The sequence below is a fragment of the Cuculus canorus genome, chromosome 1 (genome assembly GCF_017976375.1).
Source record: "Cuculus canorus isolate bCucCan1 chromosome 1, bCucCan1.pri, whole genome shotgun sequence".
Taxonomy (NCBI): domain Eukaryota; kingdom Metazoa; phylum Chordata; class Aves; order Cuculiformes; family Cuculidae; genus Cuculus; species Cuculus canorus.
In genome coordinates this window covers 140,652,266-140,671,812 of record NC_071401.1, presented here as the reverse complement: position 1 = coordinate 140,671,812, position 19,547 = coordinate 140,652,266, and the positions used below count along the sequence as shown (strand labels likewise).

Genomic DNA, 19,547 nt, shown 5'->3' with positions numbered 1-19,547 from the left:
TTCAGGCCAGGTACTATCGCTTCCCCTTCTGACTTTATCAAACAGATATCCTTATAAATCATGTGATTTTCTTGTTCTGTTTGAATACATGTTCCACTAACTGATGCGATGAAGATTTCACACAGAACACGTGCACTTCTTAGAAAACTTGCTGAATGTTAAGAGGTGCTCTTGGCATATTCTCTTGAACTCGTTGAGCATATTTAAGAATCATTTAGAAAAAGAAATATGGGGTTTCCAGTTATGGACTAAAGTCACGCTGCTGCAGGGTACTGAGATGCATGTTTAACCTGAAGCAAAAGAGCAGCCCCTGGACATACAGCGAGAAGTGTTTGCAATAGCGCTGAAGCAGTGCAGTGCAGGAATGTATATGGCAAGCAATGTACTTTCCTACAGCCTCTGGCCTGTAACTTTACTACACCTCTATTGATCTTATAATTGTTGACAGGGAGAGAGTATCTGCTACTTTTCAAGGAAAAAATTTCCCTTCTACAGCTGAAGACTCAGCAGATGCTGTATTGGAAGTGGATTTTCAGCATAAGCACAAATTCATCAGCAATTTTCATTTGGATTTATATGGATCACCCTGGTTTTCATTGGATTGCTATTAGCTGCAGGAATGCACCCATCTGGAGCCTGTTGCAGCATTAATCTAATTACATTATTAACAGAGCTGTTCAAAACCATGACATTTCTGAACAGCAGGTACTTCCACTATTTGTATCTTTGTTTCAAACGAGGAAGAAAACTCCACGTTTTTTCCTTTCCTCCAAATAAAATATTTTAACAATTGGATTCTAAAAAAAATGTGCTATTATATCCCTTTCCTCTCTTCCTTCCAAAAGTCCTGTTCTCTGGGACATTATTATTCTTCTAGGAAAAATCTGATTTCTTTCCCATTTAACTGCATTTAAGATGAAAATATTTGATTAAATAAATATAAACTAAACGTTGAATATGAAATCAAATTGAAAAGAGTATTGGAAATGTAATTTTAGATTAAACAAAAATTAAAAATACAGGGTGTCTACAATAAGGCATAGCTGCAAACGAAATTTCAAACTTTAGGGATGTGTTTAGGAAGTTTTGTCTTTATGTTATTTTCAGGGCAAGGGAATCTAGAAAGTAATTTTTAGGAAATTCCTGGATCATGCTATTTATAGCTAACTTTTATATTTGTAAATATGAGTATACACTTCTAGGCATTAGGGTGTACCTTTTTTCTTAAGATCTGTTAGTCACTTTAAGAAATCATTTCATTTAAAAAGGAAATATTGTAATCTCTTTATCTGATTTATTAAGATTGTTATTATGGTTGTTTTTCTTGTGAGATTATTAAAATAAATATGCAACTCTATCAGACTTCTGTGGAAGCTGGTCAGTTTTTAGAGAAGTGATGAAAGTCATGTGCATAGTCCTGTTAGTCTTTCTTTAGAACTGTGTGTCTTGGACCTGAAAGCTTCAGCCTGAAAATTAAGTGACTATTACTGAACGTGCCCTTTGTGGGTAGTCTACAAGTGCTCTGAAAATATCCTGTTGCGTTATCTGAGTTCTGCATCCTTCCTCATGGAGAAATGGGGAGCTTATTCACTTCTAAATTAACAGGCAGAAATTATTCACAGCCTTTTTAAGCTCAGGTTAGTTTTGGATCACATCAGGTTTCAGGCTTGCAGATGACTAAAATTGGGTGCTGAGCTCTGTTGTCAAGTCAGCAGGTCTCCAGGTGGGTGTTAGACTTGCCCAGCTGTATTTAATTTGAGATTAGGATATATAAAGGCTTGTCTATATGCGTCTTGTGTACTCTTCTTAGAGATATCTGACCTGATTTAAATTCGTCTAAAATTTTGCAATGAACTGAAATCCATGTCTTGTTAAGCATTTTTTTGCAACTTCAAAAATCTCTGTGCAAGGGTACTCTCATTAGTGTGAAGGATATTTTCTTTCTTTCTTAAATTTTCACTGGTTGTATGGAAAATACAACCTAAGATTACTTTCTTTTTGCATTGTGATATTCTGCTGAGCATTACTGTTTTCCACAGTTGGTGTTAGTGGGAGCTGATTCATGTAACAAATCTAGAGTACGCGGAAGACATCTGCTGTGATGCACAAAAGTTTTCTTTGTAGTATATTAAGTGACCAGATTATTTTTACAATAAGGATGTATGGTTCATGTCATGTTCAACAGCTGGTGTCTATAATTATTGCAGGTAACACGCAATGTGATGACTGCAGTGTTGAGCTTGCCTCCAGGGGATATTTACAACCTTTCAGTGACTGCTTGTACTGAACGAGGCAGCAATACTTCTCTGCCTCAGCTTGTGAAACTGGGTAAGAAATGTTTGTTTGTAAATTATAAACTCATCCCTTCTCTCATTTGACTACAAAAGTAATTCAGTCAGCAGATTCGGCATCCTCCTTGTTTCAGAGTCATGTACCTGTGACTGTTTCTTTTGCAAAGCTGTAATTTTCATCTGACCTTGGTGAGAAGATTGTCTCATTCCTTTATGGGGAGCTGCTCTCCTAAGATAGTATTACCCAAGAGGAGCAAGAGTGGCAGAATTTGACTGTTAAGTAGGAGAGTGGAAATTGCTTAATCCTCCATTGGGAGACCAATTCTGCTTTACCGTTGCTTCCCTGAGGTCTTAAACACAAGTGGGTTTTGGGGAACGGCAATTCAGGCTTCGCAGATGAACTTTTCAATATGAAGCAGAACCTTCCTTGTTTCTATCAAGCCTGTTTCTGTGTCTGCACTCTGCCACTTGATTTGGTTTCCTGTGTCCTGTCCTCTCTCTCTGGACATCTCCATAGTCTTTCAACACCAAAAATGTACTCTTATATACAAATCAATGTCAGTACCCTTTGCAAAAGCAATCAGATTCATGGCTGTAGAACCCAGCATCATTTTAATGGAAATATGCGTAATCCACTCGAAGGAAAAAAAATAAAGTCTTGAATGCTTAATCCTTAAGGCAGGACTTTAAAATATAACCTTCGGCCTAAAGTGTTCCTTTACCTGTGAGGAAGATTGAACACTATACAATTGTACTTTAAGAGATTTTGTCACTTCTGCATGAACATATAACTGTTGAGCCCTAGATACCTCAAGCTGTGAAAGTTCAAAGTATACCTAACTGCTTTTACAGGTATTAACTCCACTGTGAAGGTGGGTGAAGGAAAGTTAGTAATTACAAACTGGATTATCTTCTCTACACATATAATGAACCTTTTGTAAGTGGCAGTAAAAGAAGTAAATTTAAAGGACTCCATAATTTCTAACTGAATTAGAGGTCTTGAAGCAATCATTGTCCATTCATGTTTCTCAATAGCTCTTACTCAAATCTCTTAAAAAGTGCTGGGGCAAGCAGTACAGCCACAAGAATCTGAAGCTTTTCCAGGTCTTTTTAACAAAAAGGAGTATTTGAAAGATACAGACAAATACCATGGATTTTCCCTTCCCTACACAAGTCCTGTCCACTGTTTTCCCCATGTCTTGTGTCTGTGCACAGAGTTACCTCTGTGTGTGTGTGTGTGTTTGTTCTCAAAAGCGAGTGATGGATATGTGAGGGTGAGTATATCCCCCTGCTACCTTTATGCCAATGTTTTAGGATGGAATTTCAAAATATCAGCTAGCTTTATTTTTCAGACAGGTCCAGAAGTGCCATTTTTATTCATGTTGTACACCCTGCAGCCTAGTTATGTCTCCCTGTTTTTTGCTTAGGGACAAGCAGAATATTATTGAAGCAGTATAGGTATTTTGCTCTTTCTTTTTCATGGACAACAAAGAGTAGGTGAAATGAATTCCATTTCAATAAATCACTTGTAGACTTCTGGGTGCAGTGTTTTTGTTGGCTTGGGTTTGGGGTTGATTTTTTTTTTTCTTTGTGCTGAATTTTTTTTTCTTTGTGCTCTTTGCTCTTTGAATAGACAATAATAAGGATATTTTACCAGAGGTTTTCCTTCTCTCTGTGTTTGAGGGAGCAATGGGAGTTGTAATTAGCAGTAGTGGGAACTGACTCTAAGTGATAGACAACTCAGCACTTGGCAGTCGCTTATGTTTTCCTGCCAAATGTTCTTCCCTCCGCGATGTTTGCTTCATCCTGGCAATCTTCCACTTGCAGAAAAATGAAGCCATTTGCTAGAAGCGAAAGGAGGATTTATTTGGGATGATGCCCAAATGCAAAACTCATATTTTAATTGAGGCCATTTTTTACCTGGAGTGAAGGATGGAATGTATTTCCAAATCCAAGAGCAGATATATGGGTGTAATTAAGGGAGAGGGATGCTTTCCTATGTAGTGCTGGGACAACATGTACACTGCAATCTCCGACACAGAAGAAGCCACATGAGTGTGCCTCAGTCCCTACCCAACTCTCTCCCCGATGCCAATATAATCTTGGCAGTCTCCAACTCTAGAACACTGATCTGATTGTCTGAGGGTCAGATATGTCTCCAAAATGTCTATAACCACTTGAGCAAGTCCTTTTTTGCCAAGTTTTTTGTGGTGGATCTTACACATCGTGTCCAGGTTCCCGTGACAGCACCTCACAGAATGAGAATAACAAATTATTTGTGAAGGGAAAAAATTAGAGCAAAATGTTGTTATATGTAGCCCATTCTATGCAGTCTGTTAGGATCCTGGAGTCAGGTCATTCCTTGAGAATGACAACTTTCATTAAACATCCAGAGATTAGGAAATCTGAAAACTCTGGTGAACAGCTCAAAAATGTACAACCCAAACTTTGCAGTCTGTGAAGGCAAGCCAAAGAAAGCCAGGGTGCTTCAGGCATTGAAAGATAGGGATTGCCAGTACCTGTTGTGTGAAGTCACAAGGATGAAAATTGGGATTGAGCCTCGGTCTTTAAATAATCTTGGAGAAAAAAAGTATAACTCTGTGCCTAGGCTCTTTGCTTCTCTCTTTGCTCCACAAGCTTTGCCCTCCTGTTCTCCTGTGCTTTCCTCACTCCAGGTTGGTTCACTCAGGGTTGCAATGATGGGTGGCCTCCACTCGAGGTCGGTGTGAGAGGTGACCGGGGCTGGGGGCAATGGGTGCAGCCCCTGTCTCTGGCGTCATCACTCCCAGGAGACCCTCCTATTCCAGGGATGTCTTCTCTTCCCTAGACCCTTGTATATGTTTGCCCGTTGTCAGTTCATGCAGCACAACAGCAATGAATTGAAGAACCTCGAGATCTGCACCTCGTGCAGCTAGCTAAAATGAGCACAGATCCAATGGGCCTTAAATGTTAGCCTGGGAAAAAAAGGGGAGGAAAAAAAAAAAAAGAGACTACAGTATTTTCTTTTAAACTGACTGGATATTTCCTCTGCTACAATTAAGTGGACCTAGATGGCCTTCACTTGCGGGAAGCTACTTCTTTATCATCTCCTGGGGCAGCCCTTGTGAAGAAAAACTTCCTCAGGCCCAATGTGTTGCTAGCAGGTGGACAGCTCTCTTCTCCCGAAAGAGTTTCTAGCATCATTCTATTAATAGAATATGCTGGTTGCCCTCAAACAAGTTCTCTGCTGAAAAGGGAAGTGAAATAATTATCCAACTCTCCAAACAGAGAACAGTTTAAATAGACAAGAAAAACCGACTCTTCATCATCTTCCCTTTTTGCAGTAGTAGTTTATCATTACGAGAGGCAGGGCTTTACATTCGCAGGTTCTGTCTGAAGCAGATGAAAGATAAAAGGGCATCAGATGTTCCTTTTGTTTATGTTTGGGGCTTCCTCTTATCAGTTATCTTGAAAATTACAGATGAGATTAATAAAAGGAGATTTTCTCTTAACCAGAACCAGCACCTCCAAAATCACTGTTTGCTGTCAACAAGACTCAAACCTCTGTGACTCTGCTGTGGGTGGAAGAAGGAGTGGCTGATTTCTTTGAAGTTTACTGCCAGCAGGCTGGATCTGGTCAGGAAACAAAAGTCCAGGTATGTAAGCATCTCTTCTTTGGTTTCTGCTCTTCATCTCTGAAACTAAGAGTGGGCCTTGCGTCTTGCTGGTTTGGTGTCTGCTAAGTAGTATTTGTGTGTAAAGCCCAATGACATTTTTATGCTCATTACACAGGTTAGTTCATTAAACCAAATGTGGTAAGGTGGTTCAGAATTAAACCTTTAAGAGCTAAACTACCAAAGCATTTAAAATGTTAAAATATTTTATTACTTTGCAATATTAAAATTCACTTCTGTCTTGTTGATGAGATTATAACTAATTGGGTAGAAGTTGTGTGCATCCAACAGGGTGTCAGTCTTGAAACTCTCATGAAAATGAAAATGAAGAGCTACTCATGAAAATGGCTCTAATATAATGTGCAAAACCTTAAAGGCCACAAAACTAAGGGAATGTCAGTGGGCAGAAAAGGATAATGCTTAGATAGCTTGATAAGGAATAGGGGAAAAAGAGGTATTTAGATGCTATAAAGTTTTTTATACAGCATTTAATTATTTCTGGCATATTTGATTCCTTGCTTGGAGAACTGTTAACTCAAGTTCAGTAGGACCTTCACTGCTATTCAAAGAGTACCTTTAAGCTGCAAATGCATCTGCTTCTTGTGCATTTTGTCTCTTAGGCTATTTCTTTAGAGACCTACCTTCTCAGCCTCACAATGAACTTCCTTTCCTCTCTGTTCAGATAGGTACCGGTACTCAGAGACAACCTGAATATCTCTTTAGACTGGTAACGTTGTTCAGTGAAGAATGCAGGAGGAATAGTTCACGTTCAACGCTGTGCAGCTTATGAGGCTAACTTTGCAATTTAGCTGATGGTGTAGCGTATCACTGTAATTACATGCCATGAAAAATCATTCTCTCACGTGAACATTATGTATGACAGTCCACATGACAGAATGATCTTTCATGGCATGAAATCACAGTTTAACTGCAGTTCTATCTTTTGAATAGTTTGGATTCCACTTCTAGATTTCTGCTTTTTAACAGTGAATAGCTAAACATTGTGAAGTCATAATCCACTGAGTGGAGATGGAAAATAATGATGTGATTGGGCTGTGGAGGTACCACAGGATTTGCAGCTTTACTGCAGAGCAGCTCTGTTCTAAGAACATCAGGAAAGCACTGTTCCATTGGCAGGAGCTTCAGTGGGTGTCTCATTTGTTGACATGAACATCTGGCACTGGGAAATGCACTGAGATTGTCAGCTCACTTTTCATTATATTCATCACTCACTCTTCTGTCTCTAAGAAAACAGGGCAAGGACTCCTTTTTGAACCGTTAAAAGGGCTATTTTCCCATTAGACTGGTGAAAATTCTTTGTTTGTCATATTTCTGTGCTAATTACATGAACATTTTTGTCTCTTTCCTCCGTTCTTAAATCAGCAAAATGAAAAAGCAATAGCTTTTTGCTTATGAACAACTTGGGTTTTGGTTGACTAATTTAAATTTCCCAGAGGAGCAAATGAAAAACATCCAGCCAAGTCCAACTGCCAAACTGCGGCCCCTACTTTCAGCTCAGGGAATAAAAGTCTCCTTCTTTACACTTACATGCACATGTGATTTAATCTGCATAAAGTACCCCAGAATTGCATTGCAACAGTAAACCTTGCTAGCCTAGAAGAAGCCTATGACTGACAACAGGCCCCTGCAAAAATACGCTGCTCGTAACTACAGTTCTCGCACTCTGCGTCTGGAATGAGTTCATTCATAAAACCTCTTCCTGTTCCCTTTCTAAACGACTGTCTCAGTGTCCCTCTTTTCACATCCGCAACCCACCCGTGGTTCTGCTAGAGAATGTAGAAAAGCCTCTGAAGGCTCTAAGGAGCTGTATCTTTAAGATTGTGTTTTATTTATTTTCTTTTTGCTGTATCAGCAATTTAAAAAAAAAAAAAAAAATGTGTACCAGGGACAACATAATTAAAACATTGTGTAAATAGTCTCTACTATCTCCAAAAACTGAGATATGGGATGTCTGATCATAGTTATTACCCAAAGGCTTTGCTCTAACCTGCTTTTCACTTCGGCCGCTCAAAAGGTTCACAGGTCTTCATATTCATAGGAACTGCCTCAGAAACAGCGATGACACCTGTCCATATGAGGGTGCAGAAGTTGTGACTGCCTTGGCTGTGCTTTGAATAAAAATAACTTTTTCTCCTACCTGTATGGCTTAGTAACCAACACTTCTGAGCTCTGCCTGCCTCTGGGGATGTCCTTCCCCCACTGTGTGCCTGATGAACCCTCTGTGAAGAACCCTCCTATCCCTTCCCAAGTGGCCTGGGGTGCTCTGGGCTATTCCTGCTGCTGTTTTCACCCCTGTTCCTCCCACCTCTTCTGCCAGGCTGCATGCCTATTTTCAAGGGCAGGCCTTGCTTATCTTCCCTGGGTTTCAAAGGGCTGTTTTCTAGTCAAATATATGGGTGGAGAGGGAAGCACTGATTTGTGCCCTTGCGTTTACAGGAGAGAGAAACTTCTGTGTATTTTTCCCCATGTCTGCAGGAACCTGTCACTGTCTCTTCACATGTAGTGACCATTTCCAGCCTAACTCCTGCCACTTCCTACAACTGCAGTGTGACCACCTTCAGCCACAATAGTCCCAGCGTGCCCACTTTCATTGCGGTTTCCACTATGGGTAAGCAGCACTTCCCTGCTTTCTTTTTCCTCCTCCAGCTACAACATCTGTTTCTCCTTGCTTTCTAAAGCTGCCCTCAGTAATAACAGCCACAGGAGCTGTTTGTGTCACGGAAAGGCTTCTAGATGTGGATGGGATGGGGAAGCAGCTTTATAAAGTCCTTAGAAAATTCCCGTGGGAGGTGGGGAGGACTGATGTGGAAAAATATAAAATAGCTGCTCGATTCTATACTGGGTTCTAGAAACCAGGAACCTCGTTAATGGCATCAAGGCTGAACATCAGGGTATTGCTTGATGACATTTATGGGGAAAAATGTCTTCTCAGCCAAGTCCAAACAAGAGGGAAGTCACAGCTGCTTCTGTATTCAGTGAGGCAGTGGAGATAAGGTGAAAGAGAAGCAGAAGGATCACTGCAGGATCTCGAGCAGTCACACCCTGAAGGGATAGCTCCCGATGGAGGCTCCCCAGGCGTGTTGTGAAGCCTGGCTCTGTACTTACTCTGAGGAAAGAATATCAATGTTGAGCTGCACTGGACCTCTCTTTAAAATCTCTTCTTCATAATGATTAGTGCCATCTCTGTTTAGTTAGGGAGTTGTGTAGCTTTAGTCAGTGATCCTATACCTCAATCACCACTCCATGTTGGAGTTCAGTGTCTGTTACTTTGTGTAAAAAATCTCCATGTTTTCTATCTAAAAAAAATGCTTCTCTAGACAACTGTGAATGTAAAGTCATTCTGAGCAAGTAAAGTAGAAAGAATTTCTTATATAATAAACAGTAGAGGATATCTGATCTCATAGTTGTACAGTCAATAAACGTGTAATATGGAATGAAAATAAATCAAGGGTTTTTATCGAGACATGATTCCAGCTCTTATTTAAAACAGAATATTTTGTTAATTTTTTTTTTTTCCAAATTAATTCAGTCAGTTTCAACCCAGTGTATTATAAAGCCTCAGTCTATTGTTTTGCTTTTGGGTCAGGAAAGGTATTGATTATTCTTGAATGTCTTCAGAGTTAAAATGTGCCTTGGAGACAGAGATTATGATGAACATCTCGATTTTGTATTTCCTTCACCCTTTACTCTTGTGTTACGAATGTCTGTTAAAAAGAAAAATAAAAAAAGTATCAGAACATGATTAACAAAATGCCAGAGTGAAGTCATTTCCCCACAGAAATTTTGTAAGAGCAATAGCTAGTCAAAATCTCTCTTTATCTCTAGTAGTAGATTTTCTCTCTATAACACTCGAGACTGAATGAGATCAGTTCAGAAAAAAAAAATACTGTCAACATTTAGGGGAGAAAATCCCCCAAACTGTTGGTGTTTCTGAATTGAATAACCAAGAACCTATGTTTGTATGTACAGTCACTGAGATGAATCCCAACGTAGTGGTAATCTCTGTGTTAGCCATCCTAAGTATACTTCTGATTGGACTGCTGCTGGTGACCCTTGTTGTACTAAGGAGAAAACATCTACAAATGGCCAGGTATGTCCAGATTTATGGTAATTCCAAAAATTTCAGACAATATCAAACACATCATGACAATAGTTGTAATAGAGGGTGCTTATGTGCATGAGTGCTGCTCAAGACGCTTGTGAACAGACTACCTTCAAAATAGTCCCACTGCTGTCTAGGAATATTGTATCTTCTCCCTCTATCTAATTTCATTCTTGGTCTGAGTTACAAGCCTCAACCTTTGTCTCATTTCAAGCTTTGTAAGATTGGGTCCATAAGAAGTGCATTCCCTTATTACAAAAGACTTGTGTCAGGAGCCTAAAGGATAATTAGAATCTGAGGCAACTGGAAAGAACAGTACACCAGGATGCTCTGCAAATTTTTGTATAGTTTGGAACAGGAGGTTTTCCATATCAACAGATAAGATGGTTTGTTCATCAGGTCCAGGATGCTGCATTTCAGCAGCATCTGAGGCCTGAGCTCTGGCAGCCAAATCCCTAGGACAGGATGTACCCAGGATCCTGAGCATCTCCCACTACAGCAAATGCGAATCTGCCCCCAAATTCAGCTCTTCAGTTTGTCCACATTCTGGTTTTATATGGGCTTCCTCCCTATGGGAACTGCAGTGTGGAATAGAGCATACGGGCTCACTTAGATCTTGCTTTTCTACACAGTTAAGCTGCAGCCAAATATACACCGACACCCACAAATCCAGAAAGGATACTAGGTCCTGATGTTCACTTATAGTCTTGATGATCTCCATGTGTTCTGTCATAGATTAGAAGGGAAAAATTATGTTGTAGGAGTAGACCTTTCTTATAGAATCTACAGTTCCCTCAGCTATCTGCACTAATGATTTTTACCCAAATATTTGAATTTAATTTCCTGGTGGCCTGAACCAGTAAAAGTTCACTTTAATGTGGGTTGTGTTACAACCTGGATGAACTTTGGATGTTTCTCCAAACCACCCTGATTTTTTAAAGGTCCTGGAAGCTTCATCCTTTTATAATCTATGTAATATATTATACATTAATTTACTCTCCTCTGGCAGGAATGGAAATTATTTCATTGTAAAAATCATATGTGAAGAATTTTGCGCTTGGCAACCTAGCAGCCACTGTGATTTTTGTTTTGTCTTGGCTTCACATTTCACGCAACAGATGACCATATCACACGTATTTTAAAGGCTATCCGTTTCAGTGAATATTATGCATTTTTTTCCTTTTACATGTAACTGGCTCTGTGAAATCCACAGCCAAATTATGTTTTGGTTACTGTGCAGGCAGCCCAAAGCTTTTTCTTTTTATTTTCAGCACTGCTTTTAGCCACAGAAGATAAAAACCCCGGGAGGAAATTTAAAAAGTACATCCAGTGAGACGCTGTAATCAATTATTTGTTTAAATCAGGGAATCAAAAATAGTCAAGTCAGTTTATGATTTGTAGCTGAAAATAATGGACTTGTGATAAATTAACCGGAATGTTCTTCAGGAAATTTGGGGGGGAAGTGTCAAAATTATGTTGTGAACTAAAAATTGCCATGCTCCTGTCAAATGGAAACATTGTATACATCTTCACCTTAGAGCTGGGGCAATGAATATTTAATATAAAAATGTAAATATGCATCAGAGGCCAGCAACTAGTGCTAGTGCCAGCCAATGGAAAGCCCAATTCTAGACAGAAAATGAGGTCTATCTAGGCCCTTTGTTAGCAACTTCTCCCTCGTTTCATTCTTTTTAAGCATTATTAGGAAACTTGATCTCAGGTGGTATTGAACATTTATTGGTTTTGGACAACTATGTTAAGGGATTTCAGTTGTGTTAATCATAGTATATCTTAGACCTAGTTACAGATCGTGACTACTTATGACTTCTCCGAAACTCTCAGTCCTCTGTTAAGTCATTGCAAGCATTGTGAATCAAAAATGTAACTTTGTGCTCAATGGTCTTCCTGAAACAGGGAGTGCGGGGCTGGCACCTTTGTCAATTTTGCATCTTTAGAGAGAGATGGAAAGCTTCCCTATAACTGGTGAGTGTTTGAAGCAAAACTTTTAATTATGAGCTTTTTTCCCATCTCTGCTTTTTGGCAAATATGATCTTTAATCTTAAGTGCTTATTTTTTCTGTCATCACTGTCCCTTTTTAAGAAAAAACTATTGTACTTGTTAATTTAGTATTTTATTTCTTGAATGATAGATATTTATTTCTTGACTCAAGACTGTGTGTTTTGTCAGCTGCTATTTTTAGTAGGGAACGATGTATATGCATGTCAGCCAAGTTGCATAGATGTGTTTGGAAAGATTTTATTTTCCTTTCCCTTACAGACATATTTCCTGAAATAACACAAGTGTAGAAACTTGTTCTATTAATCCATTAGCACTTCCATAGAGATACATTTACATCCAGGAGTAAGTTTGCCTTCAGGTAACCAATTAGCAACTGTCATCACACAGTGCCGTTAATTAATTTTTCCTTGCATTGTAAGACAAGGACAAGCCAACTCAAATATTTACTGTAAGTTAATGTTCAATGCTGTTCAAATGACTCGGAATAAAATCCCCACAACATTTTCTTGCCAGTCTAGAAAACCACCTACAAGAGTTGCAGGCACTGATGTCAGCCATCACTGACACCATCAGCCAAAGAGAAGTGTTTGAACAGAGCAAGCCTGTAGGAATCGGTCTCTCTTGAGACCTGCCTGACTGGCACCACTGTGGTCATTGACATTACATGACTGACTTGGTTTGTTATCAGCAGTCTTTGCAAAAACCTCTTATCTTTCAAGGCAAGTCCAAACACAGATACTTAAAAAATATAATCAGCCCTCTAAAGCCCCATTCCAGTAGGAAGATGAAAATGCAAGCCTTGCTTTTACACCTATGGTCAGCTTTGTTGACAGCCAAGAAGTTGGAAAGAAGAGTTGATGCATGGGGAACTGGTTCCGTGATCTCATGGGACACAGCCTGCCAGCAAGGACAGGATTAAATGGATTGACATTGCACCACTATAAGCTTTTTGCTAATAAGCGTGCATACTGAACTAACAAGCCCAGCAAATCTTGTCAATACCTCACTGTGCTGCTAATTAACCGGATATTAAACAAGCTTCACTTGCTTGGTTTAGCTTTAATAGCAGCCAGCTATATGCAGCACAAACTAATCTCTCTTTCAGCTTCTCTTGCTTGGACTATATTAATGGCAAAGAAGGCAGAAGATCAAACACTCATGTTAAATAAATATGCAAGCTTGAATCAAATGTTTGAACTAGCAACAGATGTTATTAAAACCATAAAAGGCTTTTTTTTATGGGAAGGGGAATTAATTATAAGATTTGGATGTGAAAGTTCTTGTTGCTTGATTTAGTATGTGTGTGTGTATGTATACATAGGCATATATGTATGCATACATAAATTATATTATAAAAATATAAAATCAGGAAAATATTCTTCCTTAATATTTTCTCTTTTTTTTGGTAACTGAAGGCGATGTCCCCTAATCTTATGGTCCTGACTTCCCTGAGAGTTAGTAAAGATGTCTTGTTTTGTGTGCCTCTGTCATCTACCGCCATGACCAGACTCACTGTCCATCCCGGCAGACAAATGGGAAATACTGCCCTAAAGACAGATAGAAGGATTAATCAACCCATTTTGATTGGGATTATTCCAAGGATCTACTAAGGGAGGAATAGGCATATCCGCCGATTCCTAGAGAAATCTCATCTCAGCAGAGTTTTCAGGATTTAAGCAATCTCTGCGTGTCTTTTAATTAAATAATTTTTTTCCAGTACACCTAAGCAGTAGGCAAAATACCATAAAGTCTCTAGGAAACCAGTATTTCAATTGTTAGACAATTACATATTTTTTATATGTTGAATAAAATCATCTGGTTTAGATGTCGGAGTACCTAATCTGTGAACAATATAAGTAGGTCGGCAAACAAGTTAGCCTGTGATTCAACAGAGTGTGGAAATTGCTCATGATGATTTGATAATAAAAGAAGAAACAAGTAGTTCCTTCTGCCTCTGTAGGCAAGAAGAATTAAAAACTCTGGAAAACCACACTTAGAGTTTTCCAAAGGCAAGAGGAGTATTCTGGCAACATAGAATCATAGAATTGTTTAGGTTGGAAAAATCTTTAATATCACCAAGTCCAACCATGACCCTAACACTGCCAAGTTTACCACTAAACCATATCTCTTAAGTGTCACATCTGAATATCTTTTAAATACCCCCAGGAACAGTGACTCCAACACTTCCTGGGCAGCCTGTTCCAATGCTTGATAACCCTTTCAGTGAAGATGTATTTCATAATATCCAACCTGAACCTCCCCTGGTGCAGCTTGAGGGTGTTTCCTCTCGCATCATTACTTCTGTCTTCTAAGCCTAACAAACACCTCTCTGTGGCATGAGAGGTCTGCTTATAGAGAACATAGTTCCATCCTCAGTCCAGACATAGAAACCCTAAAAACAGAGAAGCCCTAAGGCCGTATTCCTGCAACCACTATGGCCTATGCTTGACTAGAAAGGCTCTCACTTCTAGCTGTCCCACGCAATCCCTACCAGCGCCTGGGGAAAACACCATGCAGAAAGTGCACTGCCCATTTTTAAATTACCAGCAAAACTCATTAAAGCATAACTTGGAGCTTTCACTGCATGGGCAAAGTTTTCCATCACTACATGGAAGATTAAAGTTAGAGATGATTGCAATTGATGTGATTTGTTTATTGGGGAAAATACAGTATCTACCAACTTCATGAGAGTCGAGGCTCCCAGAAAAGGAAATTTCACCTTGTGATTCCTCTTTAGATCAGTTGTAGTAGGATGGTATTGCTTTTAGAACAGCAGATTTTCAGATAGGAGGAAAAAAACCCCCAAACATAACAAGTGTTTTTTTTGGCAAAAAAACCCTGCTACTGGGGCAATTCTTGTTTGTTTCACGAGTTCTTCACATTTGTGAAGTACCAGTAGCCCAGCCTAGCAATGGGTAGAACAGGCCTGAGTGTGTTTCCTGGATGAATGCATAGCTCAATCTGGTAAATAGATTACAAATCCAGAAGCTTAGAATGATTTTGTACTTAAATTTCCTTTAGCCACCAGGAAACCTTCTGTGGTTACAAAAAATTCAAATAATGTTTTGTTGAAACCCAAAAAATGAATTTAAAGTATTTAAGAATGGGACTCTACAAAATGGATGTATTCAGAAATCTGACTCAATAGAGGGTATTAAGAGATATTGGAATGTTCTCAATTTACATCTGATACAGATGTTCTGATATCCACAGGATCACTTGCAGGAGCAAACATGGGAGGTGATTGTAGTTGTGCATAGTAAAAACAAACTATGTCTGTACTTAAATAGCTCAAACACCAGAAAATAGACTTTAGCAACACTTACATAAAGGATATAAACCATGAAATATTCAAATTCACTTCACTCTCTGAAAATCTGCCCATTTACAGATTAACATTGATTTAGAATAACATGCCTGATCGATACGGTAGAACAGATTTATTTTGATTATGTTGCATAGCTAAAAGTCCTACATAGAATGTAAGGCTGAGGTGTTAAAGTTCTGTGGGTGTTAATAATATTCTCATGAAGTAAGTAAGAGGAAGCCTTTATGGGTCTAGCTGATTTCTTAAATAGAATTTGCTGATCTCCTGATTTCTGTTTGTCTTACTAACTCAACTCACTTTTTCATCTTTATGTATGTTATTTGTTAATGCTCACAGGCGTAGAAGTGTATTTGCTTTCCTAACTCTGCTACCCTCATGCCTTTGGACTGATTATCTTTTGGCATTTTATATTAATCCTTGGTAAGTGATTTACTTGTTTTTCCATATGCAATGTGTAAACACTGCTACTTTCTATAACATTAGAAGTGTGTGATTGATACCTTTGTTTTCAAATGGGTCAAAGCTCTTGAAGTTATAATTTCCTTGTATTAGAATATGGATTGGAGAGGATGTGGGTATCAAAGTATTTGCTACCCTGCTTCGTCTAGTTTGTCTGTTTATGCTCCAGCTCATTTTGGTATTAAAAAGCTAATCTTATGGTGGTCATCATATTCATGTCATTGCAGTCTCTGCAAATTTTGCCTCTTCATTATAAGTCCTGGCTTCTTCTGTCCCAGTTATTAATCTGTTCATTGCCTGGCATTGCCTTCTGCTGCTGTTGCTTTTCTATTACTAAAATTGCTTGATTGTGCCTCACGTGTTAGTGTGTGATGTCAAATACCTTAGTTTTCATAAGTGCATTTTTGCTCTCCTGACATCAGTAAAATGTTTGCTTTTGGAAGCAAAAGTTCACCGAGAATCCATACAAGCTGGCAGTCCCAAAATGTAAAAACTGAGTGACTGTGTGTTTCTCTGTGTATATGTCTGTATATTTAATAGTTTAGTCTGTAAATAATTTGTAAGGACTTAGTAAACAACTGATTGGGTTTTTTAAAAATACTTAACCAACAAAGCCTCAGGACCTACGTAGAACCAGAACTGTTTTACAAAGTGTTTAACATGTATATTGTATTTTACTAAGATCTAAAAATCCGTAACTTACACAAAAGAAACTTAAGTTCCTAATCATCTTGAGTGCAAGGTATGGTGATGTACAAAAAAGTAGTTTGTACCGAAGTTAGGTTTTACTTTTGACTAGATGTTTTCCCTGCTTTTACCCTATGGCACCAACGTCCCAGTTAGGCAGTCAGCAAAATATTCAGCGTAGAGATTTCTGAGGCTGGTTTTTCTTCAGTCACATTTGCTCCGTAGAAAAACCTATCTAAATTTGCAGTGGTCCCAGAAATGTGGGTGCGGTTTTGTAACTAAAAGAAGGTCCATTTCTTTGCCCATGAAAATAAAAGTATGTTCTCCGTGCAAACCCAGCTGAGGAGCAGATGGAAGGCTTCTACATCTCTCCAAGTCTAATATTGTGTATAGTATATATTTATAACTTGTCTGCCATAAACTCAATTACTGGAGTTTTTCAGTGATGGTGGATCAGGCAAGCAGTTTGTCTCCAGTAGTCAGGGAGCCCAAGATGGTCACTGTCAGTGGTACTGCTGCAAAAAGTCATCTCCCTTGTTCGTTCCTTTGCCTCTTCTTGTTTAATATGCATTAATATGCATTAACTCAACCTTCCAGATGTGTATCTTTCTTCAGAGGTTTCCTCTTCCATCAAACCACCTCCTTTAGTCTAGATGATGAAGTTTAAAGGAGCTGAATTTGAATGAGATGAGATTAATCACTTTCTTTGTATTTTATTCTGTAGGGTAAATGGAAGAAAATATGAAACATCAGCTAATGTTTCAAATGTCTTTGTTTTGCATACAAATTGGTTTAAAACATTTATGAACATTCAGGAAGCAATTGCAATGCTAAGAAACAACAGCCTATCAGAGTATCAAGCACAAGAAATTGTTGCTGAGAAATAGATGTCAATCATTTGTTTTACTGCCTCTTAAATTGTTCCTTGGAATATCATTCTGAGAAGAATTCCCACCATAAATAGCACTTAGATATTTTTTCTTTTGAAATAAATTCCAATGTGCACAACATTGGATGGGAATGTGGTGAATAGTTTAGATAAATTAATTTTAAGATTCCTTTGGAAAAAAATCCTTGAAGGTGTAGAATATAAACTGGTAGGATATGTGTATAGAATGCACGAATGTACAGATACTATACAGATAGTGCTGTATAGGTAGCATGGTAAGGTGAAGAGGTTTATAATATTTGCAAAGTAAAGCTCTGCAAAGTAAAGCTCCACATTAGTGTAAAGTTGATATTGCTATAGCCCTTGTTAACTTCACAGGCAAAGCTCCATATTTAGATGAAAATGTACCTTGACAAGATTACAATATTACTACAGCTTTGTGTCTGCTTCCAAAACTGAAAATTTTGTAAAATTTAATTTTGGAAGTGAATGTTTTTGGGGTTTAAATTTCACTTTTAAACTTAACAGGGCAGGAAATTAAGAATACTCCACTTTTAAATGTCTTTTTCTCTATTTAAAATTGTTTTGAAAATAAAATTCTTCACCTTTAATTTACTGATTGAAGCTGTAATGCAAGGTAGATAGAAGTCATTTTACTATCATCACACAATTGAAAATAGCATCATTATAATTTGATTAATGGACAGCTATTGTTTAGTGCCAGGGAAAAACTACTAAAATATCTTCTGAGTAAACAAGAATCTGTGCTCTGTGTCTGCTTAACAGAGGAGATCAGTGTTTTCAAACCTCTAGCCAAAGTATTTCAGGGTGCTTACCTTGTGTATTTAATGTGGTTGATTGCTTAACTTTTTTTTGTGGCAACAAAATGAACACTTCCAAAAAACTCACATGGGGGTAGTGAAGTGCAGTTCTTAAGTCCATTACTTATGGGTTATACTGCTTAACACACTCATAAGCTTGATTGCAACTGTCACAAGTGAATTATATCACTTATAAATCATGTAAAGACAGTGTATTACATGACTGGCATAATTATTTCTAGCTGTTAAAAGTCAATTAAAATTATCTAGGGCTTAGGCTTGAGTCCCACTGAAGTCAGTAGGATATTTGCCATTTTCTTCATTGATCATCATGTTACGAATACATTTCATAACAGCAAGTTATGAAATGGGTTAGAAATAGTGTTCAAGCCCTTTCCTTTTTCCTGCACACTTCTTTGAATTTGCGAATGTTGTTCTTGTCTATTTATCCAACAAACAATTCCCATTCCTGGTTGCTCTCTAGTATTGGCATCCACATTCCCAACCCCCTAGAGACAAGCACAGAACAGCCTGTGGAGCATTGTGATGCTGTGTCCCCTGGAACAGCACAGCCACCTGTCAGGCTTGTCCAGGCTTGGGTGCTGGACACTTAGTCCCAGCCCACCTGAAGCCAGTGACACTGTTGGGTCAGGATTTATAGAGGACCCATTGCTTTTGTTCGGCACAGGTTTTCCCTTCTACAAACAGGACACAGAATGGACACATTGTCAATGGAAATGTTGCTTAGCTTAAAAATGTCCAAAATATTATCATCATTCTTATCCTACAATGGTGACCAGCAAACAAACATTCTTAAAGTAGTATTAACTTTGAATAAAGAATATGAAATAGTTTAATAAATGAAACTGCTTCTTTTTTTACAGGAGTAAAAATGGATTAAAGAAGAGAAAGCTGACCAAGTATGTAACATCTCTGATATTTAAAGTTATATAAAAACATATCACCTTAGACTAAACATGCACTATGGAGTACACGGTATAGTGATATTGCAGTTACAGATCTAGAAAACTTCTTGGTAAACACACTGAGAGACATGCCTGGAGCAAAAAACCAAACAATAATTGGACAAAAGCAACCCTTCTTAACAGATAGGTCGTGGCAGAAAATTAGTCATTGGGGAAAAGATCAATTATCCAACTTAGTGATTACAGCAGTGCTTATCCTTAGTTAAAAATTACAAATGGTGAAAAAATAGGATGCATTTGTTTCTAGTGATATTTCCCTCTTGACACAAGGTTCTCATTACCGTCATTGCT

At 38.3% G+C, this 19,547-nt stretch overlaps 1 protein-coding gene across 4 annotated transcripts in view; it reads left to right on the top strand.

The window, feature by feature from the left end:
• The window catches only part of PTPRO (protein tyrosine phosphatase receptor type O), a 150,441-nt gene that overhangs the window by 115,496 nt on the left and 15,398 nt on the right, over positions 1 to 19,547 (top strand). For 3 of the 4 annotated variants that reach the window (XM_054056281.1, XM_054056280.1, XM_054056283.1), the window contains 7 exons: positions 2,208 to 2,328; positions 5,787 to 5,926; positions 8,441 to 8,573; positions 9,935 to 10,055; positions 11,982 to 12,050; positions 15,751 to 15,834; positions 19,155 to 19,190. In XM_054056281.1, coding sequence (XP_053912256.1) covers positions 2,208 to 2,328; positions 5,787 to 5,926; positions 8,441 to 8,573; positions 9,935 to 10,055; positions 11,982 to 12,050; positions 15,751 to 15,834; positions 19,155 to 19,190 — 704 coding nt within the window. The remainder of the gene's footprint in view (positions 1 to 2,207; positions 2,329 to 5,786; positions 5,927 to 8,440; positions 8,574 to 9,934; positions 10,056 to 11,981; positions 12,051 to 15,750; positions 15,835 to 19,154; positions 19,191 to 19,547) is intronic. The other variant, XM_054056282.1, reaches the window with a different exon arrangement.